General features: G+C 43.4%; 1 protein-coding gene across 1 annotated transcript in view; it reads right to left on the bottom strand.

Annotated features, from left to right (window-relative positions):
- Window positions 1–18144, bottom strand: part of TTC34 (tetratricopeptide repeat domain 34) — a 57418-nt gene that overhangs the window by 11377 nt on the left and 27897 nt on the right. The window contains exons 5-7 of the mRNA XM_069078436.1: window positions 14968–15134; window positions 11040–11310; window positions 8223–8437 (exon numbers count right to left, since the gene is read on the bottom strand). Coding sequence (XP_068934537.1) covers window positions 8223–8437; window positions 11040–11310; window positions 14968–15134 — 653 coding nt within the window. The remainder of the gene's footprint in view (window positions 1–8222; window positions 8438–11039; window positions 11311–14967; window positions 15135–18144) is intronic.

Here is an 18144-nt window from a genome sequence, read left to right as displayed (position 1 = left end):
ACAGTGGGGTATATCATCCATTTGTTTTCCTGCCTGAGTTAATGTGCACAATTGGAAAACTCAAGCCAAGTCACAGCTTCAGCCCAAATGACTTTCAGAAGCACATTGAAGATGTTAAATTTGAGGCCTGTGAAGGTCATAGGCAGATTAAATCCCTACTGCCCCGGCTCCTTTTTCTGTTCCCAGGGCCTGGATCCAAGGGGAATGGTTAGCTGGGTCCTGACTCTTCAAGATGGAGGCATTTTTTATTATGTTTATTCAGAACACGACTCAGGGTTATCTGAGTGAATTCTGCCTGTGTTCTGATTAATCCACTCTTGTCTTCAGAGGATAGAGGGAGAGAAGGGAGAGAAAGCCAGGGCAGCAAATAAGCATTTTTATGATCCTCTAAGGAGACTCAGAATTGGAAGGAGCCTCTGAGGCCATCCAAACTAACCCTCTTATTTGACTGATGAGGAAACTGAGGTCTGGGGAAGGAGAAATCACTTATACAAAGTCACCCAGGCCAAATGATCAAGGGATCATATAAAGAGAAGCAGAAAGAGGAGACAGCTGATCCACAGGTGAATGAAAACTCCCTTCACAGAATGGCCATCCAGCCTCTGACCAAAGCCTGATAGAGAGCAAGGACCTCATGACCTCCCATGGCAGCCCAGGGCACCCTTGGGGGAACTTTCTCATTGCTGGAAGTTTTCTTTTTTTCCAAAGCTCCCATCTGCCTCTTTGGCAGCTGTAACCTCTGGCCCTGATTGTGCCCTCTGGAACATATAACAGGACAAAGCCAGGATTTCTTCCTCAGAACAGCCATCAAATACTGAAGACCACTGTCCTGTCTCCTCCTGAACCAGGCTTCTCTCCTTCCCAGTTCCTCCAACTGATCCTCATATTGGTTGGGCTTAGGGTCCAGCTTCATTAAGTTCTCCTGGCCAACCTCCCTCTTATGAGCTTTCTTCCTAAAATTTGGCACCTGAGACGTAGCATGATGCAGCAGATCTGGTCTAACCAGCTCCAGGTCAGACCAGGTTAGATCACTCCTGATCCCTCAGCTTCTCATTGCTCCTATTAGGAAGGCAGGTAGGTTGAGCTCCGGGCCTGGACTCATGAAGACCCGAGTTCAAATCCCAACTCAGACACTTCCTAGCTGTGTGACCCCTAGGCAAGTCACTCTTTGGGTCTCATCTGTAAAGTGGACATAATAATAGCAATTACCTCTTAGGATGTTTGAGAATTAAATGAATGAGATGATTAAATTCATGAAATTATTAAATGTTAATGTACAACATGCTTTGTTGCTTAGTCCTTTTCAGCTGTGTCTGATTCTTCACTGACCCCATTTGGGATTTTCCTGGCAAAGCTATTGGAGTGGTTTTCCACTTCCTTCTTATTTTACAAATGAGGAAACTGAAGCAAACAGGGTTAAGTGACTTGCCCAGGGTCACACGGCTAGTACATATTTGAGGTCAGATTTGAACACAGGTCTTCCTGACTCCAGCCCTGGTATCCTATCTATCATACTATCTAACATGCTTTTCAAACTTTGAAATGCTATATAAATGGTAGCAATCAGTATTACTGTTATTATCACTACTACTACTAGCTGTGTATCTGTATGTGTATCCTCAACTCTTAGTATAGGACATGACATTCAGTGGGTGTTTAATAAATGTTTATTCACCATTGACTGTGTAACCTTAGGCAAGTCACTTAGACTCTCAGCCTCAGTTTCTTCATCTGTAAAATGAGGATAATAATAGCACCTCACTTATGGGTTATGAGAATCAAATGAGAGAGTCGTCAATTGCTTTACAAATTTTAAAATGCTATTAGTGTTTTTGTGTTCTCATTCATACACTTTGTCTCTCCTGATAGCATGTAAGGTCCTTGAGGGCGAGGGTTATTTCTTTTGATATCATAGCCCCAGGACTGGACACAGAGTAGGATAGTAGGGATAGGGACAGACCTGAGACTTCACTGGTATAGGGATCTCCAGGGTGAGGAAATTCCCTTTACCAGAGCAGGTCACAGTCTCACAGAGTTGTCTGGACCCAGAGCATGGAGACTCTAAGGGACTTGCCCAGGGTCACTCAGTCAGGATGTATCAGGTCTTCCTGGCTTCCAAGGCAGGTGCTCTGTCCACTCTGGCACACCACCTTTCTTAAAAGGGTGATAGACATTTAATAAATGCTTGCTGTTTGATTGATTGATTAGGTCAGAGAGCAGCAGCCCCTTCCGTACCCTGGTTACTATGCTTCGCCATCTTAGAATACCCATCCCTCCTTTCTCTCTTCAGATTTCAAAGGTTTCTTGGGAATCTCTGTACACTAACCCACCTTCCCCCCAAACCTCCCCGCCCCACCCCCCCTGCCCCGCTACACACACATTATCCTTTCACTAAGGAAAGTCAAGGACTATGAAGGGGAAAACACAAGAGGTCCAACTAAGTCAGCTTGTACATCCCGAAAAGCATTTGCACATGAACTAGGACAACAACAAATAAGTGAAAAATGTAAAAATATGCTATGGTGCCATTTAATTGGGTGGGACTGAGGCTCGAAGGAAAAGTCTTGGCAGTTGGGGTAACTGAGGCTGAGAAAAGAGACCAACTGTGGGTTCATGGATTGAGATCTAGAAGTGATCTTTGGGGTTTTCCAGTCTAGTGCTGCCATTTTGTCGATGAAGAAAATGAGGCCCAGAGAGGGAAGTGACTTGTCCCAGGTCAGGGCATCCTGGGAAACATGGGAAACATGGCATAAGGGAAGAATTCTGGAACTAGAGCCAGAAGACCTGGGCCCAAAGTGTCCTATTGCCAAAGGCCATTAGGGGGTGTCTTGCCCTAAAGTTCAGGATAGGCCAGACATCTTGGGGAGGCTGAGTTCATTGGACATCTTGATCTAATCTCTACTCCAATCCTCAAAGGGAAGGGTAGGGTGTAAAACTCTCTTTCTGAAGGAATATACAGAACATTACATACAAACACACACATCATACATACACATAACACATACATAACATTGTGTATATACACAACATATGTTGTTGTTCAGTTGTTTTCAGTCTTGTCCGACTCTTCATGATCCAATTTTTTGGCAAAGATACTGGAGTGGTTTGCCATTTCCTGTTCCAGATCATTTTACAGATGAGAAAACTGAGGCAAACCGGGTGAAGTGACTTGCTTAGGGTCAAACAGCTAGGAAGTGTCTGAGTCTGGATTTGAACTCATGAAAGTGAGTCTTCACAACTCCAGGCCCAGTGCTCTGTGCACTAGCTGCCTAAGGTTTGAATAAGGATCCAAAATTTGCCTCTGGGCAAAGTCTATTGTGGTTGTTGCTGGGTGTCCTTTGTTCTCATAGAGGACCATGACTTGCAAGTGAATTGGATCACAGAAAGTGAGTTGGAAGAGAATTGAGGTCAATGCATCCCACTTGACCTTGAAGCAGACTACAGCATTCCCACAAGTGGTCCTCCAGCCTCTGCTTGGAGACCCCTAGTCATGGAGATCTCACTTATTCCCAAGGCAGCTTGGTTCCACTTTTGAACGACCCTAATTTTTAGGCATCTTCTCTTTATTCAAGCCTAAATCTAGCATTGGTAGTGAAACCATTGAACCCAGGTCCTTGGCTGCTGCTAGCTTTCCTTATGCAGCTTTCCCCACGTTTAAATCCTGGCTCAGACACTTAGAAGCTGCTTAACTGGGGATACAAAGCAAGACAAAAAGAGTCCTCACCCTCAAGGACTCACATTCTATTGGTAGAATCAACATGCAGTCAGTCAACTATATAACCATAAAATATATATGGAAGGTGATCTCAAAAGGAGGGTCAGCTAGGGGGCGCCATAGTGCACTGAGTCAAGAAGTGCTTGCAGTCAAGTAGACTCATCTTCAGGAGTTCAAATCTGACCTCTGCCACTTCCTAGTTGTTTGACCCTGGGAAATTCAATCAACCCTGTTTGCCTCAGTTTCCTCATTTGTAAAGTGAGCTGAGAAGGAAATGGCAAAATCATTCCAGTGTCTTTGCCAAGAAAACCCTAAGTGGGGTCAGAAGGAAGACTGGGGGAAGCTGAAAAAGCTCTTTAGAAGATGAGCCTTGGAGAAACCAGGGAAGAAAGGGGACATTATTCCAGGCATGGGGGATATCCAAGAGGAAATGCCCTAGTTCATTTAGTGCATTCCTTCTGGAGGACTTATGGAAAGGCACGGACAAGTGACATGTGGATAGGCACGGAGTGAGGAGCTGAAGTCTGCATTGAAAGAGATGATACCCACATGGATGAGATTTTGTGTTCATTGCAGTTCCCAAGTAAGTGATCTCTTTTTTTTGAAGCTGCTATAGTTCTGAGGCTGTGGACTTGAATCATGGCCTGAATTATAGTGTTCTGGTGGGTTTGTGATCCTGGCTCATGAAGACAATGAGACAATGTATGCAAAAGGGATGAACATTTCTATGTAACCTACTATGTGCTGGTACTGCGCTCAGTGTGTTTACAATTAATTATCTCATTTGATTTCCTCAACTCTGAATGTAGGTGTTATTATGGCCCCTACTTTACAAATAAGGAAACTGAGGCCAACAGAGATTCTGACTTAACCTGGGTAACACCACTAGGAAGTGTCAGAGGCTGGATTTGAACTCAGGTGTTTTTTATTCCAGACCCCATGCTCTAGTCACTGTGCCAAGCTCAGAATTTCCCTCTGGGAAACCAAGAATGGCTACACAGTCTGAAGGCAAAGTGTGTCTCTGGGATTCAGGTGTCACTCCAACCTTCACTACAGGGACTTAGCAAAGGGTGTCATCTTCTACCATCTTCACAAGAACACAGGGGAAAGGGGAGGCAGGACCACTGTCTCATGGAGGTATCTGGGGGAAGGGGAGGCTTGGTTACTTGGAAAAAAGTTGCATCCATGGAGAGGACATCCCAAATTAATAATAACAGCCTAATTGGAGGGGGCCACCCCTTGATGGGAGGTCCTGGTCTCCAACTGCTACCGGCCTGCCTTTCAGCAAGAAATAAGGATCATTTCCCCATCTCTGGCCAAGCCTCAAGGCATCCAATAGAGGACAGGAGAGGGTGGTTAGATTCATGGCAGGATTCCTCCTTTCAAGATTGTATGTTCAGTCCTTAGGAGGAGAGGAGGCCGGCCTATCAGCACCCTGAACTGGCGCCATCCCAGTGGCCCCACAAGCTCCTTGGGTTTCTTATTTCCCAGAAGGACACATTAAAGCCTTGAGCTTTAATTTGAATGCTCCCTAACCTTGGCCTCCTTTTAAGCCAGGTAGGAATACTTGAGACTGAACCTCTCAAAAGAAAGGGGGGGTGGCTTTAGAGAAGGGCAGGAGTGTTTTTACTGTCATCCTCCTCTCTAAAGCCACTAAATCAATTAGAGTTAAAATGAGAGTCTTCATCTGTCTGATGCAGCTAATCCCCCAACCAGATTGTTTTTCTTAAAATGTTAGTCAATAAGGTAGAAAGGTATCCTTCTTCCAAACTTCTCAGAAATGGAACTCTGGCACCCATCTGTCCTGTTCTTAGGTTGATACCAAGTTAGAATGACAAAGATGGGGGAAGTTTTAGAATTGAATACAGGTCCTGCTGACTCTAGGTCTAGTGATGCCTAACTGCTTCAGCTGAAAGCTTCCCAGCTGACCTCCTTGGGTCCAGTCTTGCCCCTTTTCAATCCATCCTCTGCCTTGCTGCCCAAGTGACATTTGTAAAAAGATATGACCATGCCACCCTCCCTGACTCAGAAAATTTTCAATGGCTCCCTATTGCCTCTCAGCTAAAATACAAAATCTTCAGCCTGGCATTTAAAACTTTCTGCTCTCTTCCACTTGTCTTTCTACTCTTATTTTATAGTATCCTTCCTCAGGCCCCGTCTGTTCCCATCAATCCGCAGGTGAGCTGGACCTCGTACATGACCCTCTATGTCCTCCCACTGCGTAAGACGGTCCCTGCATCTGGAATACCTTTCTCCTCATCTCTGCTCATTGGAATCCTTACTTTTCTTCTAGACAAAGGTCGAGTACTACTTTGTATGTGAAGCCTTCTCAGATTCCCTCAGTTGCTACTATCTAACATGTCCTTGTTATCTTGTAGCTGCTTTGTAAATATTTTACACTTACTGTATGTATGTATGCTATTTCATCCTATAGATTATAAGCTTCTTGAGGGCAGGGGTTATTTCATGTTTCTGTGTACATCCTCCATATGCCCAGCACAGGTACACAGTAGGTACTTACTAAATGCTTGTTAATTGATTTCATGACATCCCCCCCACACACACTCATACTCCCTGAAGTTATTAGGACTCTCTCCCTCTTAAATTCACTGTGTATAAACTTTGTTTGTTCATGTATATATTGTATCCCTGTCCCTCCTTCCAGAAGAATTTTATCTCCTTGAGGGAGGGGGTTATTTACTTTTTGTCATTTTATTCCCAGTGCTTAATTTAGTACTTGGAGCATGGTAGGAGCTTAACAGGATTGTAGATCTGTGGGCGGAAGGGAACACAGAGGCCACAAAGCACAAATTCCTCATTTTACAGAGGAAGAAACTGAGGCCCAGGGACCTTGACTTGCCCAAGGTCACACAGATAGCAAATGCCAGAGGCAGTTTTTGAACCCCATCCTCTGACTAGAAAATGCTGGTTTCATTGAATTGAACCAGAGTCTGACCTCTGTTCCCAGTCTTCATCCTTCAGCCTCCTTTGGGATGGATTTCAAGCCCCTTCCCTGGAGAGAAGGAGACATAATCCATGGTTCAATGAGTCCCAGACAGTCAAATGAGATTCCACTGGCTTCTTCCTGGTACAGGGTGTCTCATCCCCCTTCACGGGTACAGAGGCTTCTCTCAGACAAGGTAAGCAAGAAACTTTTACAAGCCGATAAATTAATTCTTGTTTACCAAGCTGTCCTCTCCCCATCAGCTAAAGCAATAACTGCAAATTGCATGCCTCTGCTTGTCTCAGAGATGCACTCAGATAATCAGGCAGCCGCCATGGCCTTAATAGGGGCTGATGAAGAGCAGGAGTGAATTTCCAAAGGGTTGGGGAAGCATAGAAGGGGCTTTCATGCTGCTGTGACTGCCTGGGTGAGCCACAGGAAGGGTGTGGGGGTGGGAATGGGGGAGGCCAGCCCCCATCTGCTCACCTCTCCCACAAAAACATAGACAGACAGCAGCACTTGGACTCCTTTTCTATCCTATGAAACACTGTCTTATCTCCCCGTTAGACAGTGAGCTCACTGAGGGCAGGACCATCTTTTTGTTTTGCTTTGATTTTTCCCTCTTTTTCCATCTAGAACACATTATAAAGTGCTTTGGATGTGCATAATTTCACCTGAGGGTCACAGATTCCCCATCCAGGACAGCTATAATTCATTCCACCTTATAGATGTGGTAGTCAGAAAAAAAAAAGAAAAACAAAACCTCAGATTCTTGGGGATTTTGGGAGATCTGTTGAAATCAAGGCAATGTAATGCAATTCAATGTGAGATCATCAGTATCATAGATTTTGCTCCAAGAGGTCACTCTTGAATAGACAGCAGAGGCACTGGGGTACAGACTAATAAGTGCTGTCTTTGGAGTCAGGGGGTCTGGGTTCAAATCCTTCATCTGTCACTTAGAACATTTGTGACCTTGATCATGTTATTTTATTTCTCTGGACCTCAGTTTCCTCATTTGCAAAATGAGGCTGGATGACCTCTGAGGTCCTTTTCAGCTCTAAGTAAGATCACAGATTTAGAGCTAGGACTCAGAGGTCATCTACCTCAACTGTTACATTTTACAGATGGGGAAACTGAGGTCCATGAAGGTAAAGTGATTTGCCTAAGGTCACACAGGTAGCATGCATCAGAAGTGAAATTTGAGCCCAAATTGTCCAATACCAGAACTAGTGTCTTTTCGCTGTTTCCCTCCAACTGGGTGGCTTGTTGGAAAGAGTAATTCATTTGGGAGCAGATCTGGGTTCAAATCTTGGCTCTGCCATTTACTACTTGGATGTCCTTAAACAGGTTCTTCTTTAGGCCTTTTTCCTTATCTGTAAAATGGAGTCATAATAGCACCTAGTTCCCACAGTTGATGTGAGGATCAGATGTGATAATATTAATAAGCCCTTAGCACAGTGCCTGGCACATGGGGGAGGGGGCTTAATAAATTTTTATTCCTTTCCCCTCTCTTCTCTTTACTCTTGGGAGATCTAAGCAAGATGGCGCCAGACCCTACCGTACCTGTGAGAGGCTGTGCCGCTGCTTGGTGTCCAACAGGTGCAGAAGGAACCCCAGATCCTTTGCATCTTTCCCAGCCAGGGGCTGTAAGTTGTGAATGGCAGCTGCAGTGTCTTTCTTCTTCAACTGGAGGAATCCCAGGCGGGCCTGGGCAGGCTCCGACCTGGGAGTGGGGCCAAGAACTTCTTGTAGGTGCTCAAGGGCCTTCTCATAGCAGCCTGTTTGAGGGAGAGTATAGAAATAAAGGTCAGAAGGGCTGCTGTATCATGCATGGCAAAGTCAGGAACAGACAGATCAGCTCTAAATTTGGAAAGCTTGAGCTCAAATCCTCACTCCACTGCTGGGTGACTTTCAGCAAGTCACTTAACTTCTATGGCCTCAGTTTCCTCATCTGTAGAATGGGGGGGAAGAGGTTGGATTGTCAGCTTCTCAGATCCCTTACAGCTCTAAAGCCAGGTTTCCATCAGGTGCTAACAGTGACAACTGCCATTCTACATTTTACATACTCTTTTTAAGACACTTTAAGGTTTGCAAAACTCTTTATATGTGATCTCATTTGACCATGTGTATGTTATCCAGTGGTGTCACAGACATGATCTCATCTGATCCTCATAACAACACATTGAGATAAGAATTAAGGGCATAATTATTGCCATTTTATAGATGAGGAAACTGAGGCCCAGAGGGGGTCAGTAACTTGTCCAGATTTATATAGCTAGTTAAGTGTTTGACATTTAAACTCAGATCTTGAATCATTTCAAGGGATGTCCCCCCCTTCCAACACAAATGACTCACAATTATTCCTAATTTGTATATACTGGAAACCAATCTCAAAATGATGTGTCCTTAATCCTCAACCCTTACCTAATATTTAATGTCTACTTTTCTTATGCAGTTATCCCTTCCTGTTTTTGTCTTGTCACCCTTTAAGTAGTTGTCTTGTTTCTCTTGCTAGATTGTGAGCCTCCTGAGGGCATGGGACATCTTTTTTCTCTCTTCCTTCTAGTATACATTGTAATGTGTTTTGAATGTACATGATTTAATTTGAGTCTCACAGTTATAACTTGCCCTATTTTATAGGTGTGGCATTCACGAAAAACAAACACAATTTTAAAAAGCACACCTAATTATTTGGGCCTCTTTGAGACCTGCTGGATTCAAAGCAAGGCAATTCAATGTCCACTATGGTCCCTGAGAATCAGCATAGAGGACAGAACGAGAGATTTGAAATCAAGAAGAGAAGACTGGGTGGGGGGAGACATGATAGCTGCTTCCAAGTACCTACTGGTTGTCACATGGAAGAGGGATTAGTCTTTTTTTTTTTTTTAAGCAATAGGGATTAAGTAACTTGCTAAAGGTTACATGGCCAGTTATTTCTGGGTGTGGTGCTGAGTATCTGAGCCCAGATTTGATCCAGGTCATCCCGACACTGGAGCTGGTGCTCTTACTTGCTGAGCCACCTGGCCGCCCCTAAGAGGGATTAGTCTTGTTCATCTTGGCCCCCAGAGACCGGGACCAGAAGCAATGGGTACAGAGACACAGTGTTGTACTGGAGGTCAGGACAAACTTCCTAGCAATAAGAACCATCCAAAAGGGAACTGAGAGATGGTGAGCCCTCATGCCTTGAAGGTCTTCAAGCAGAGCCAGAAAGAGGACCCAGAGATCCTGATCCTCAGTCCAAGGATCATCCCTCTCTACTCTGCTACCCTTGGTTTCACCTTTCAAGTTTTGTCAAAGAGAAATGTCTCCTACTTAGATCCCACCAGGATCTTCCCTTTCCAAAGGCTGTGGGTCCAGGTCCCTTGACTTTGAGAGTGAATGTTTCTGCTTACACTCATTCCTATTGGCAATGCTGGATTTACAATCTATAAGTTAGTCAATAAACACTTATTAAAAACCTACTATGTTCCAGGCACTGTTCTAAATGCTAGGGATACAAAGAGAGATAAAAGACAGTCCTTGGGGGCGGCCAGGTGGCTCAGCGAGTAAGAGCACCGGCTCCAGTGTCGGGATGACCTGGATCAAATCCGGGCTCAGACACTCAGCACCACACCCAGAAACACCTGGCTGTGTAACCTTGAGCAAGTTACTTAACCCCAATTGCTTAGGGGCGGCCAGGTAGCACAGAGAGTAAGAGCACCGGCTCCAGTGTTGAGAAGACCTGGAGATCGAATCCCGGGCTCAGACACTTAGCACCCACCCAGAAACACCTGGCCGTGTAACCTTGAGCAAGTTACTTAACCCCGATTGCTTAGGGGCGGCCAGGTGGCTCAGCGAGTAAGAGCACTGGCTCCAGTGTCGGGATGACCTGGATCAAATCTGGGCTCGGATACTCAGCACCACACCCAGAAATAATAACTGGCCGTGTAACCTTGAGCAAGTTACTTAACCCCGATTGCTTTAAAAAAAAAAAAAGACAGTCCTTGCCCTCAAGGAGTTTCCAATCTAAGGAAGAAGACAACATGCAAACAAATATATACAAACAAGTTATATCCAGGATAAATAGAAAACAAACAGGAGGAAGGCACTGAAATTAAGAGGAGTTGAAGCAGGTGTCCTGTAGCTGGGTCTTTAGCCTCCTGCTGCTGCACCCTAACAAGCGCCAGACCTGTCTCTCTGCCCTGTAGTTGGTCTCTCATTAATGAGATGCAGCCCCCAGTTAGAATGTGATCTCTTTGAGAGCAGGGATTTGTCTGTTTGGCTTCTTAGCACTTAGCATGATGCTTGGTACACAGTAAGCACTCAATAAATGCTTTCCCATCCCACGCCATTCTACACAGAACACTGCTAACAAATTCCCTGGTAAAACATCATTCTTACCCGTCAGAATCAGAACATCTGCCAGGAGGATGTGCCAGCTGGGGTTTGTGGAGTCTATTTTAATGAGTGCTTCCCCAATGGCCAGCAGTTTCTTGGAGGGCTCCTCCCTAGAAAGCCTTCTGTCTGAAGCCAGCTGGTTCAGTCCAGCTCTGCAGTGGGAGTAGAGGCCTTGAGTGATAAAGACCTGGGCTTCTTGCTTCAGTGACAAGATCTCCGGGACCACTCCCACCATGTCCAAGGTAAGAGCAGAGACAATGTTGTCCACAGCCTCCTATGATGAAAATCAACAGTGAGGGGTTAGTCACTATGTGGGGGAGCTCGGGTTTAGGCCCCAAACTCTCCCTTCCAGAAGGTTGTGGAATACTGACAGAATTTTCTGCTTTGTTTTGTATTCTTGGTGCTTAGACAATGCTGAGCACACAGCAAGCAATTAATGAATGCTTGTTGACCTGATTTGACATATACTATGGATGGCTTGGCCACCATATTACACCTGACACAATACTTGAAGATTCACCAAATGTCTTTTTACTTAAAATCCCTAGAAGTCTGGAAGTGTGAGCACTTTGTCTTTGTCCTACAGATAAAAAATAGAAGCATAGTAAAGTACACGGACTTGTCCAAGGTCACACAGTGACAAGTATTTATTAAGTACTTACTATGTATTAGACACTGTCCTAAGTGCTAGAGATACAAAGAAAGGCAAAGATCAATCCCTGCCTTCAACGAGCTCACGGCCCAATGGGACAGACCATATCACACACAAACAAGACATAAACTGGATAAATTGGAGGTAATCTTAGAGATAGACACTCAGGGCTCGAGGGGACAAGATCGAGATCTTCCTTCTAGGCCATGCTTATCTCTGCTTCAGAGCCAGCCATTCATTCATTCATTTCTACTTAGGTATTTTGTTCCCAACTTTGTCAGAACCTGCTTTCTTTACTTGGCCTTGGCCAGTTATCCATCTCTAAATAAAATATCCATTCTGCAGCATTCCTGACGAGTGGCCATCCTCAACAAGATTATCTTTAAATAATGAGATTCTACAGGAAGGAGTATGGCCCCAGGTATTATGGGGAAGAGGAAAGAAGTATAAGAAATGATACCTGTCCCATATGAGGGGGTGAGGATCTAGTTGTTCTGGATGAGACTGAAAGTTAGTTATGTTACTGACTTTCAGTCTCATCCAACTCTTCAGGACCCCATTTGGGGTTTTCTTGGTAGAGATAGTGGAAGAGTTTGTCATTTCCTTCTCCACCTCATTTTGCAGATGAGGAAACTGAGACCAACAAAGTTAAGTGACTTGGCCAGGGTCACACAACTGGGAAGTGTCTCAGACCAGAGCTGAACTCAGGAAGATGAGTCTTCCTGACTCGAGGCCTGGCCCTCTATCCATTGTGCCACCCGGCTGCCCTGTAGTCTCCCATTAAATATCTGCAATGAAGATCCGGTCTACTTCGTCTAACTATAACAACAGTAGCAACAATAATGGTAATAGCTAATATTTATATAGTGATTTAAGATGCACAAAATGCCTTAACCATGTCTGACTTTGACCCCTGAAATTAAAAACAAGACTTTCCAAAAATGCATACAAAGCAACTTACCTTGGAGAGAGGAGACAGTTAATCCTACCAAATATAGAAATGACCAGGTTCTAAATATTCTATTTTACCAAAATTTATTATTATCATTTTCTTCCTTCTCTTCCATAGAACTTCAACTGCTAATTGGATCAGGAAACCCAAGCAAGCTGCATAAAGGGCCTGCTTTTATCTAGAGAATCATCAAGTTGGGAAGCCACTTCCAATTACCAGGATGCAGACTGAATTTCTGTTGAAAAACATATATTTCTGCCAGAAAAGGGGGGCTGGCTGGCTGGCAGCCCAAATATGAAATCATATGGTCCTGAAGTAGGGTCCCAGTCCTGTCCTGCCCTGAAGCATCATGTCACATCATGTCACATGACATCACATCATGTCACGTCACATCTCTTCTTGGGCCCATGGGAATGAGGAGGCAGCATGTGGTGGACAATGACAGACTGGGCAGGGGGGGGGGGTCATAGGATAGTAGAGCTGGAACTGCTAGGGACCCCAGAGGACTAGCTAAACTTTTTCACTCTTCAGAGGGGGAAACTAAGGCCCAGAGAGGTTGAGTGACCAACTCAACGACCCACAGGTAGCACAGAACCTAGGCCCTTTCACTGCAGAGCCAGCTCTCCCCATTACACAATGGAAAACCCAGGTTTGAATCACCAATTTGAAACTAATTGGCATTGTGTGATACTGGGTAATGATAATAGCCATTATTTATGTGCACTTTAAGACGTACAGAGAATTTTACATATGTTGTCTCATTCTATTCTTCCGATAACCCAATGAAGTGGGTATTCTTATTATTCCCATTTGATAGAAGAGAAAACTGAGATTGAGGGAAGTTAGTAACTTGTCCAAGGTCACATAATATTTGAAGTAAGATTTGGACTCAAGTCATGCTGAGATGAAGAAGCTTGGATCATCATAGTGTCCTGGTATACAGGAGGTGCTTAATAAATATTTATTGATTGATTGACTGATTGATTGATTTAAGGAAGTGACTCCAAGGGTCAGTCACTTCACCTGGTCTGGTTTTCAGTTTCTCATCTGTAAAATTAGGTCATTGGACTAGATGATCCCTGAGGTGTCTCTTGACTTTAACAATCTCTTTTTTGTTTTTGTGGAAAGAAGCATTTACTGAGTTCCTCACCTGTGGTGAGAAATGTGGGTGGAAGTGAAGATGAATAATATATAATCTCTGTCCTCAAAGAGCTTATGGTCAAATTGGAGGAACAGGACATGGATAGTGATGGCTACAATATACAGCAAACCAAGAGAAGGGATGAGAGTTCAAATGAGAGTCGATTTATGATTCTTTGGGAGAGAGTAGGGAACTCAGCTCTTTACTTGGCTCTTCTTCCAAAGAGAGGCAAGGAGGTAGAAGGGATGTCTTTAGAGCTAGCTATTCTTCCCTATTCCCAAATTCACCACTAGGAGTAGAAACCAACGTTTCTTCCTTCCTTCCTTCCTTCCTTCCTTCCTTCCTTCCTTCCTTCCTTCCTTCCTTCCTTCCTTCCTTCCTTCCTTCCTTCCTTCCTTCCTTCCTTCCTTCCTTCCTTCCTTCTTTCCTTCCTTCCTTCCTCCCTCCACTCCTTCCTTCCCTCCTTCTTTTCCATTTTTGTGGATAATTGAGTATTGACCTCACAATAGGTAAAACACATGCTTTTTCATCAGTTAAAATTTCCCAAAAGTCCAAAGACCTTTTTATCCATTTTTGGGGAGACCAAGACATGAATTCTATTTAAGCAGTTTTTTGGAAATTTCCCAGAGGTACCTTTGGCTGGGGTCAAAATACATCAAAGAAATGTGAATTGGGGTGGGGGTGCTGCCCTTGAGATAGGATAATCAGGAATACTGGGAAGCTAGCTGTAGCTAAGTCCCTTAAGATACTATGATCTCTGAGATCCTTTTCTGCTCTAAAAATCTATAATCAACCTATTCATTGAACGGTATCTTTAAAATGAGGAGCTCCCCTTGTGTATCTAAGCATTTGTTCACAGACCATTAACTGCTTGGTGGGGAAGAAACAAAGGCTGAAACAGCTCTGATGCCAGAATGTGAACCATTAGAAAGAAAGGACTCAATTACAAAATCTGGTTTATATTCACATTTTTAGGATTTTTTTTACAGGTTGAAGTTTTCCATAATTTCCATAAATTTAATTTTGATCTTTGGTCAGAGTGAGCCGAGCTTTAGGGTACATACTACCCAGTTCAAAGAACTTGGATCCTAATTATCCAGGGAATGAAGAAGACATTTCTGTAGGTCTTTCCCCAGGTGTCCATCACCCAAAGTTCCTTACTTCCTTAAAGCATGGATGGTCATACCTTCTGCTGGTTCAGAACCAGGTACATAAATGCCCGACCACACAGAGCCTGCACATTGGTAGGGTCAGTCCTGAGAATGGTGTTGAAGTCATAAATGGCTGTTTTCTTCTGGCCTAGGTGGCCATAGCAGCGGGCCCTGGCCAGGAGGGATTCCTTGGCCTGGCTTCCTGGAGAAGAGAAGAGATAGACAAGTTAGACCACATTATGCACTAAGTAATAGAGTGCCCATCAGTTGGTAAATGGCTGAATAAATTATGGCATATGAATGTAATAGAACAGAATATTATAGTACTATAAGAAATGATGAAGGGGATGTTTGGGGGACATTTGGGAAGAATTGTATGAACTGATGAAAAACAGAGCGAGCAGAATCAGGAGAACAATTTATACAACGAACAACAACATAAATTTAAGAACTTTGATCCGCACAATGACCAGCCATGATTCTAGAGGCCTGATGATGAATCATGCTACCTACCTCCTGAGAGATAGGTGATGACTCAGGGAACAGAATAGAACATACATTTCTGGATACAATTAACATGGAAATTTGTTTTGTCAAACTATGTGTATTTGCTATGAGAGTTTTATTTTACTTTTTTCTTTTGCAGTGGGGTCACAGCTAGAGGGAGAGAGAAAGATGTTAAAAATAGGCCATCCTTCCCTTTCTATCCTTCCCTCAAAAGAAAGAGAACAAAAGGAAGGCCAACAAAAAAGAATCACAGACAGGAGAGCTTTGAAAATTACATGGTGAATTTATTAAATACCTAAAAATAAAATCAAGCCCCATAGAACAGAGATTTTCTGTCTTGTGTATAATGCTTTCCTTCTGTACTAAATGCTGTTTGCAAAATTCAGAATTTAAAAAGGGAAAAAAAAAGTCAGGCTAGAGTTGGTCCAGTTTCTACTAAGAGAATTATTGATTCATAGGTCTAGAGGGGGAAGGGAACTCTGTTCATCTTTGCCTGAAGTCTTCCAATGAGATATCCCATTCCACTTTGGGAGAGTCCTAATGGTTAAGAAGTTTGTTCTACTTTGTAGGTCCTAGTTCTGCTCTCTTGGGTCAAGCAGAATAAAACTAGATAATCCATTATGTCCCTCCTGAGACTTTTTTCCAGCTTCCTGACTCCAAATCTAGCATTCTATTCACCACAGAGAAGACAGATTATTGGAGAGAACAGGTAGGGAAGGTACCTATCTAGACAGGACATCAGCAAAGGTATGGAGGACATAATAAGCTGGCCAAGTATGAGAAAGAACAGAGATGAAACCTCAGTTTTCTCTAGACTACTTCCTCCTCTATGGAAGGGGCCCACATCACCCTCCATCAATCAACCCATCAACAAACTATCGAGTATTTATAAAGTACCTACTCTGTGTCAAATCCTGTGGTTAGGGTAGACGTAAAAACAAAGTCAGTCCCTGCTTCAAGGAGCTTACATTTTATGGGTATTCATAATCAGAGGTGTCAGACATTTTAAAACTAAGTCAATATACACAGAAGGACTCTTGTGTACAGTTTAGTGACCCTGGGTTCTATTTGAGTTTGAGACCGCTCTTCATAATCACCAGCCCAGTTCTCTGTTTCTGCATACTGCCTGACTCTCTTTCTAGAAATGAGAATTCTTATTTGTCTATGGCTTCATTGCCTATTTATTGTTCCGTCATTTTTCAGTCACGTCTGACTCATCATGTCTCCAGTTGGGGTTTTCTTGGCAAAGATTTTGGAGTGGTTTGCCATTTCCTTCTCTAGCTCATTTTACATATGAGGAAACTGAGGCAAATAGGGTGAAGTGATGTGCCTGGGGTCACACAGCTAGTAAGTTTTTGAATCCAGACTTGAGTTTAGGTCTTCCTGACTCCCAGTCTGGAGCTCCAACACCTAGGCCACCTAATTGCACTTACCCATGTTAATCTCTAAATCTTAGATCCTGTGGTTCTGAGACACATAGGACACATTTGTAGTAGACTACCTTTGGGCTTCATCTCTTCTCCTGACACCCTTGTCCTGTCCTTTCCCACAAATTTCCCATACCCTAGAATTATTTTCCCTTATTATATTCAGCTAGAAACTGTCCTGTCAACAACGAGTATCTTCCTGCCTATGATGTGAGATGATTGGATTATGGATTAAGGTCAGGAAGGGACCTTAGAGGCCATGAGTCCAAGACCTTCATTTTACAGATGAGGAAACTGAGGCATAGAGAGACTAAGTGAATTGCCCAGAATCACCCAGCTAGAATGCATTTGAGGTAGGATTTAAACCCAGGTTCTCCCTGACTTCAACTCTTGTTCCCTTTGAGAGATAAGAAAACAATCAGATGCAAGCCCGAGTTAATTCAACTTATGATGGGAATCCAGATGATGAGATGGGTTGCTATGAGTCTGCAGACTGCAAGGTCCCTGGGAGAAGAGGGAATTCAGTGGAGGGGAAGAGGAAACATATGGGCTATTTGTAAACTAACTTGAGTTCTGTATGTGTTTTCCATATTTTGATGAGCGCCCAGGGAATTACAGCAAATTATTTTTTTAAAGGTGAATCTTTATTAAATACACAGTCGTGAAGAATACTTTTTTTATTCATCAAACTAAAAAAAAAAAACAACTAAAACGTAACTAAGTTTTTGGCACAATTTACATAAAACAGCAATTTATATATCAAAATGAAAGGAATTAATTAATCAACGCACAAAGCTACCCTCTTTTGAAGGCATTAGCATATGCATGGATACAACCACCACACTACAATTTACATGCACACCTATTTTTGACATTAATTTTAATTTTCAATGCTTGTATGGAACTGGGGATCTTGTTACTTACATCTAATAAAAACTATAATTGAAATTTCCCAGAATGACCTATGGGGGGGGGAACAAATCACAGGCATAAAATGTGGGAGCTACGTACAAGAGAGGAGTCAATTCCTACAAGCCCAGAGCCTGGGATAGTGCGCCATGGGTTACATCTGAAACCTCCAAGTTTCATTACTACTAGCGAGGACTAACATGCTGTACATCATGTAGGTTATCAAGCTCTTTCTTTAGCCTAATTCATGGAAGGCATCAACCATTATTGCAGTTAATCTGGTAGGAAGGAAGGAAGGAAGGAAGGAAGGAAGAAAGGAAGAAAGGAAGGAAGGAAGGAAGGAAGGAAGGAAGGAAGGAAGGAAGGAAG

Source organism: Petaurus breviceps, unplaced genomic scaffold (assembly GCF_028583685.1).
Source record: "Petaurus breviceps papuanus isolate PSGF00001 unplaced genomic scaffold, PetGlider_PUasm1.0 91041, whole genome shotgun sequence".
In the NCBI taxonomy this organism is placed as follows: domain Eukaryota; kingdom Metazoa; phylum Chordata; class Mammalia; order Diprotodontia; family Petauridae; genus Petaurus; species Petaurus breviceps.
Note: the sequence above shows the minus strand (reverse complement) of the source record. Positions and strands in the feature narration are given on the sequence as shown.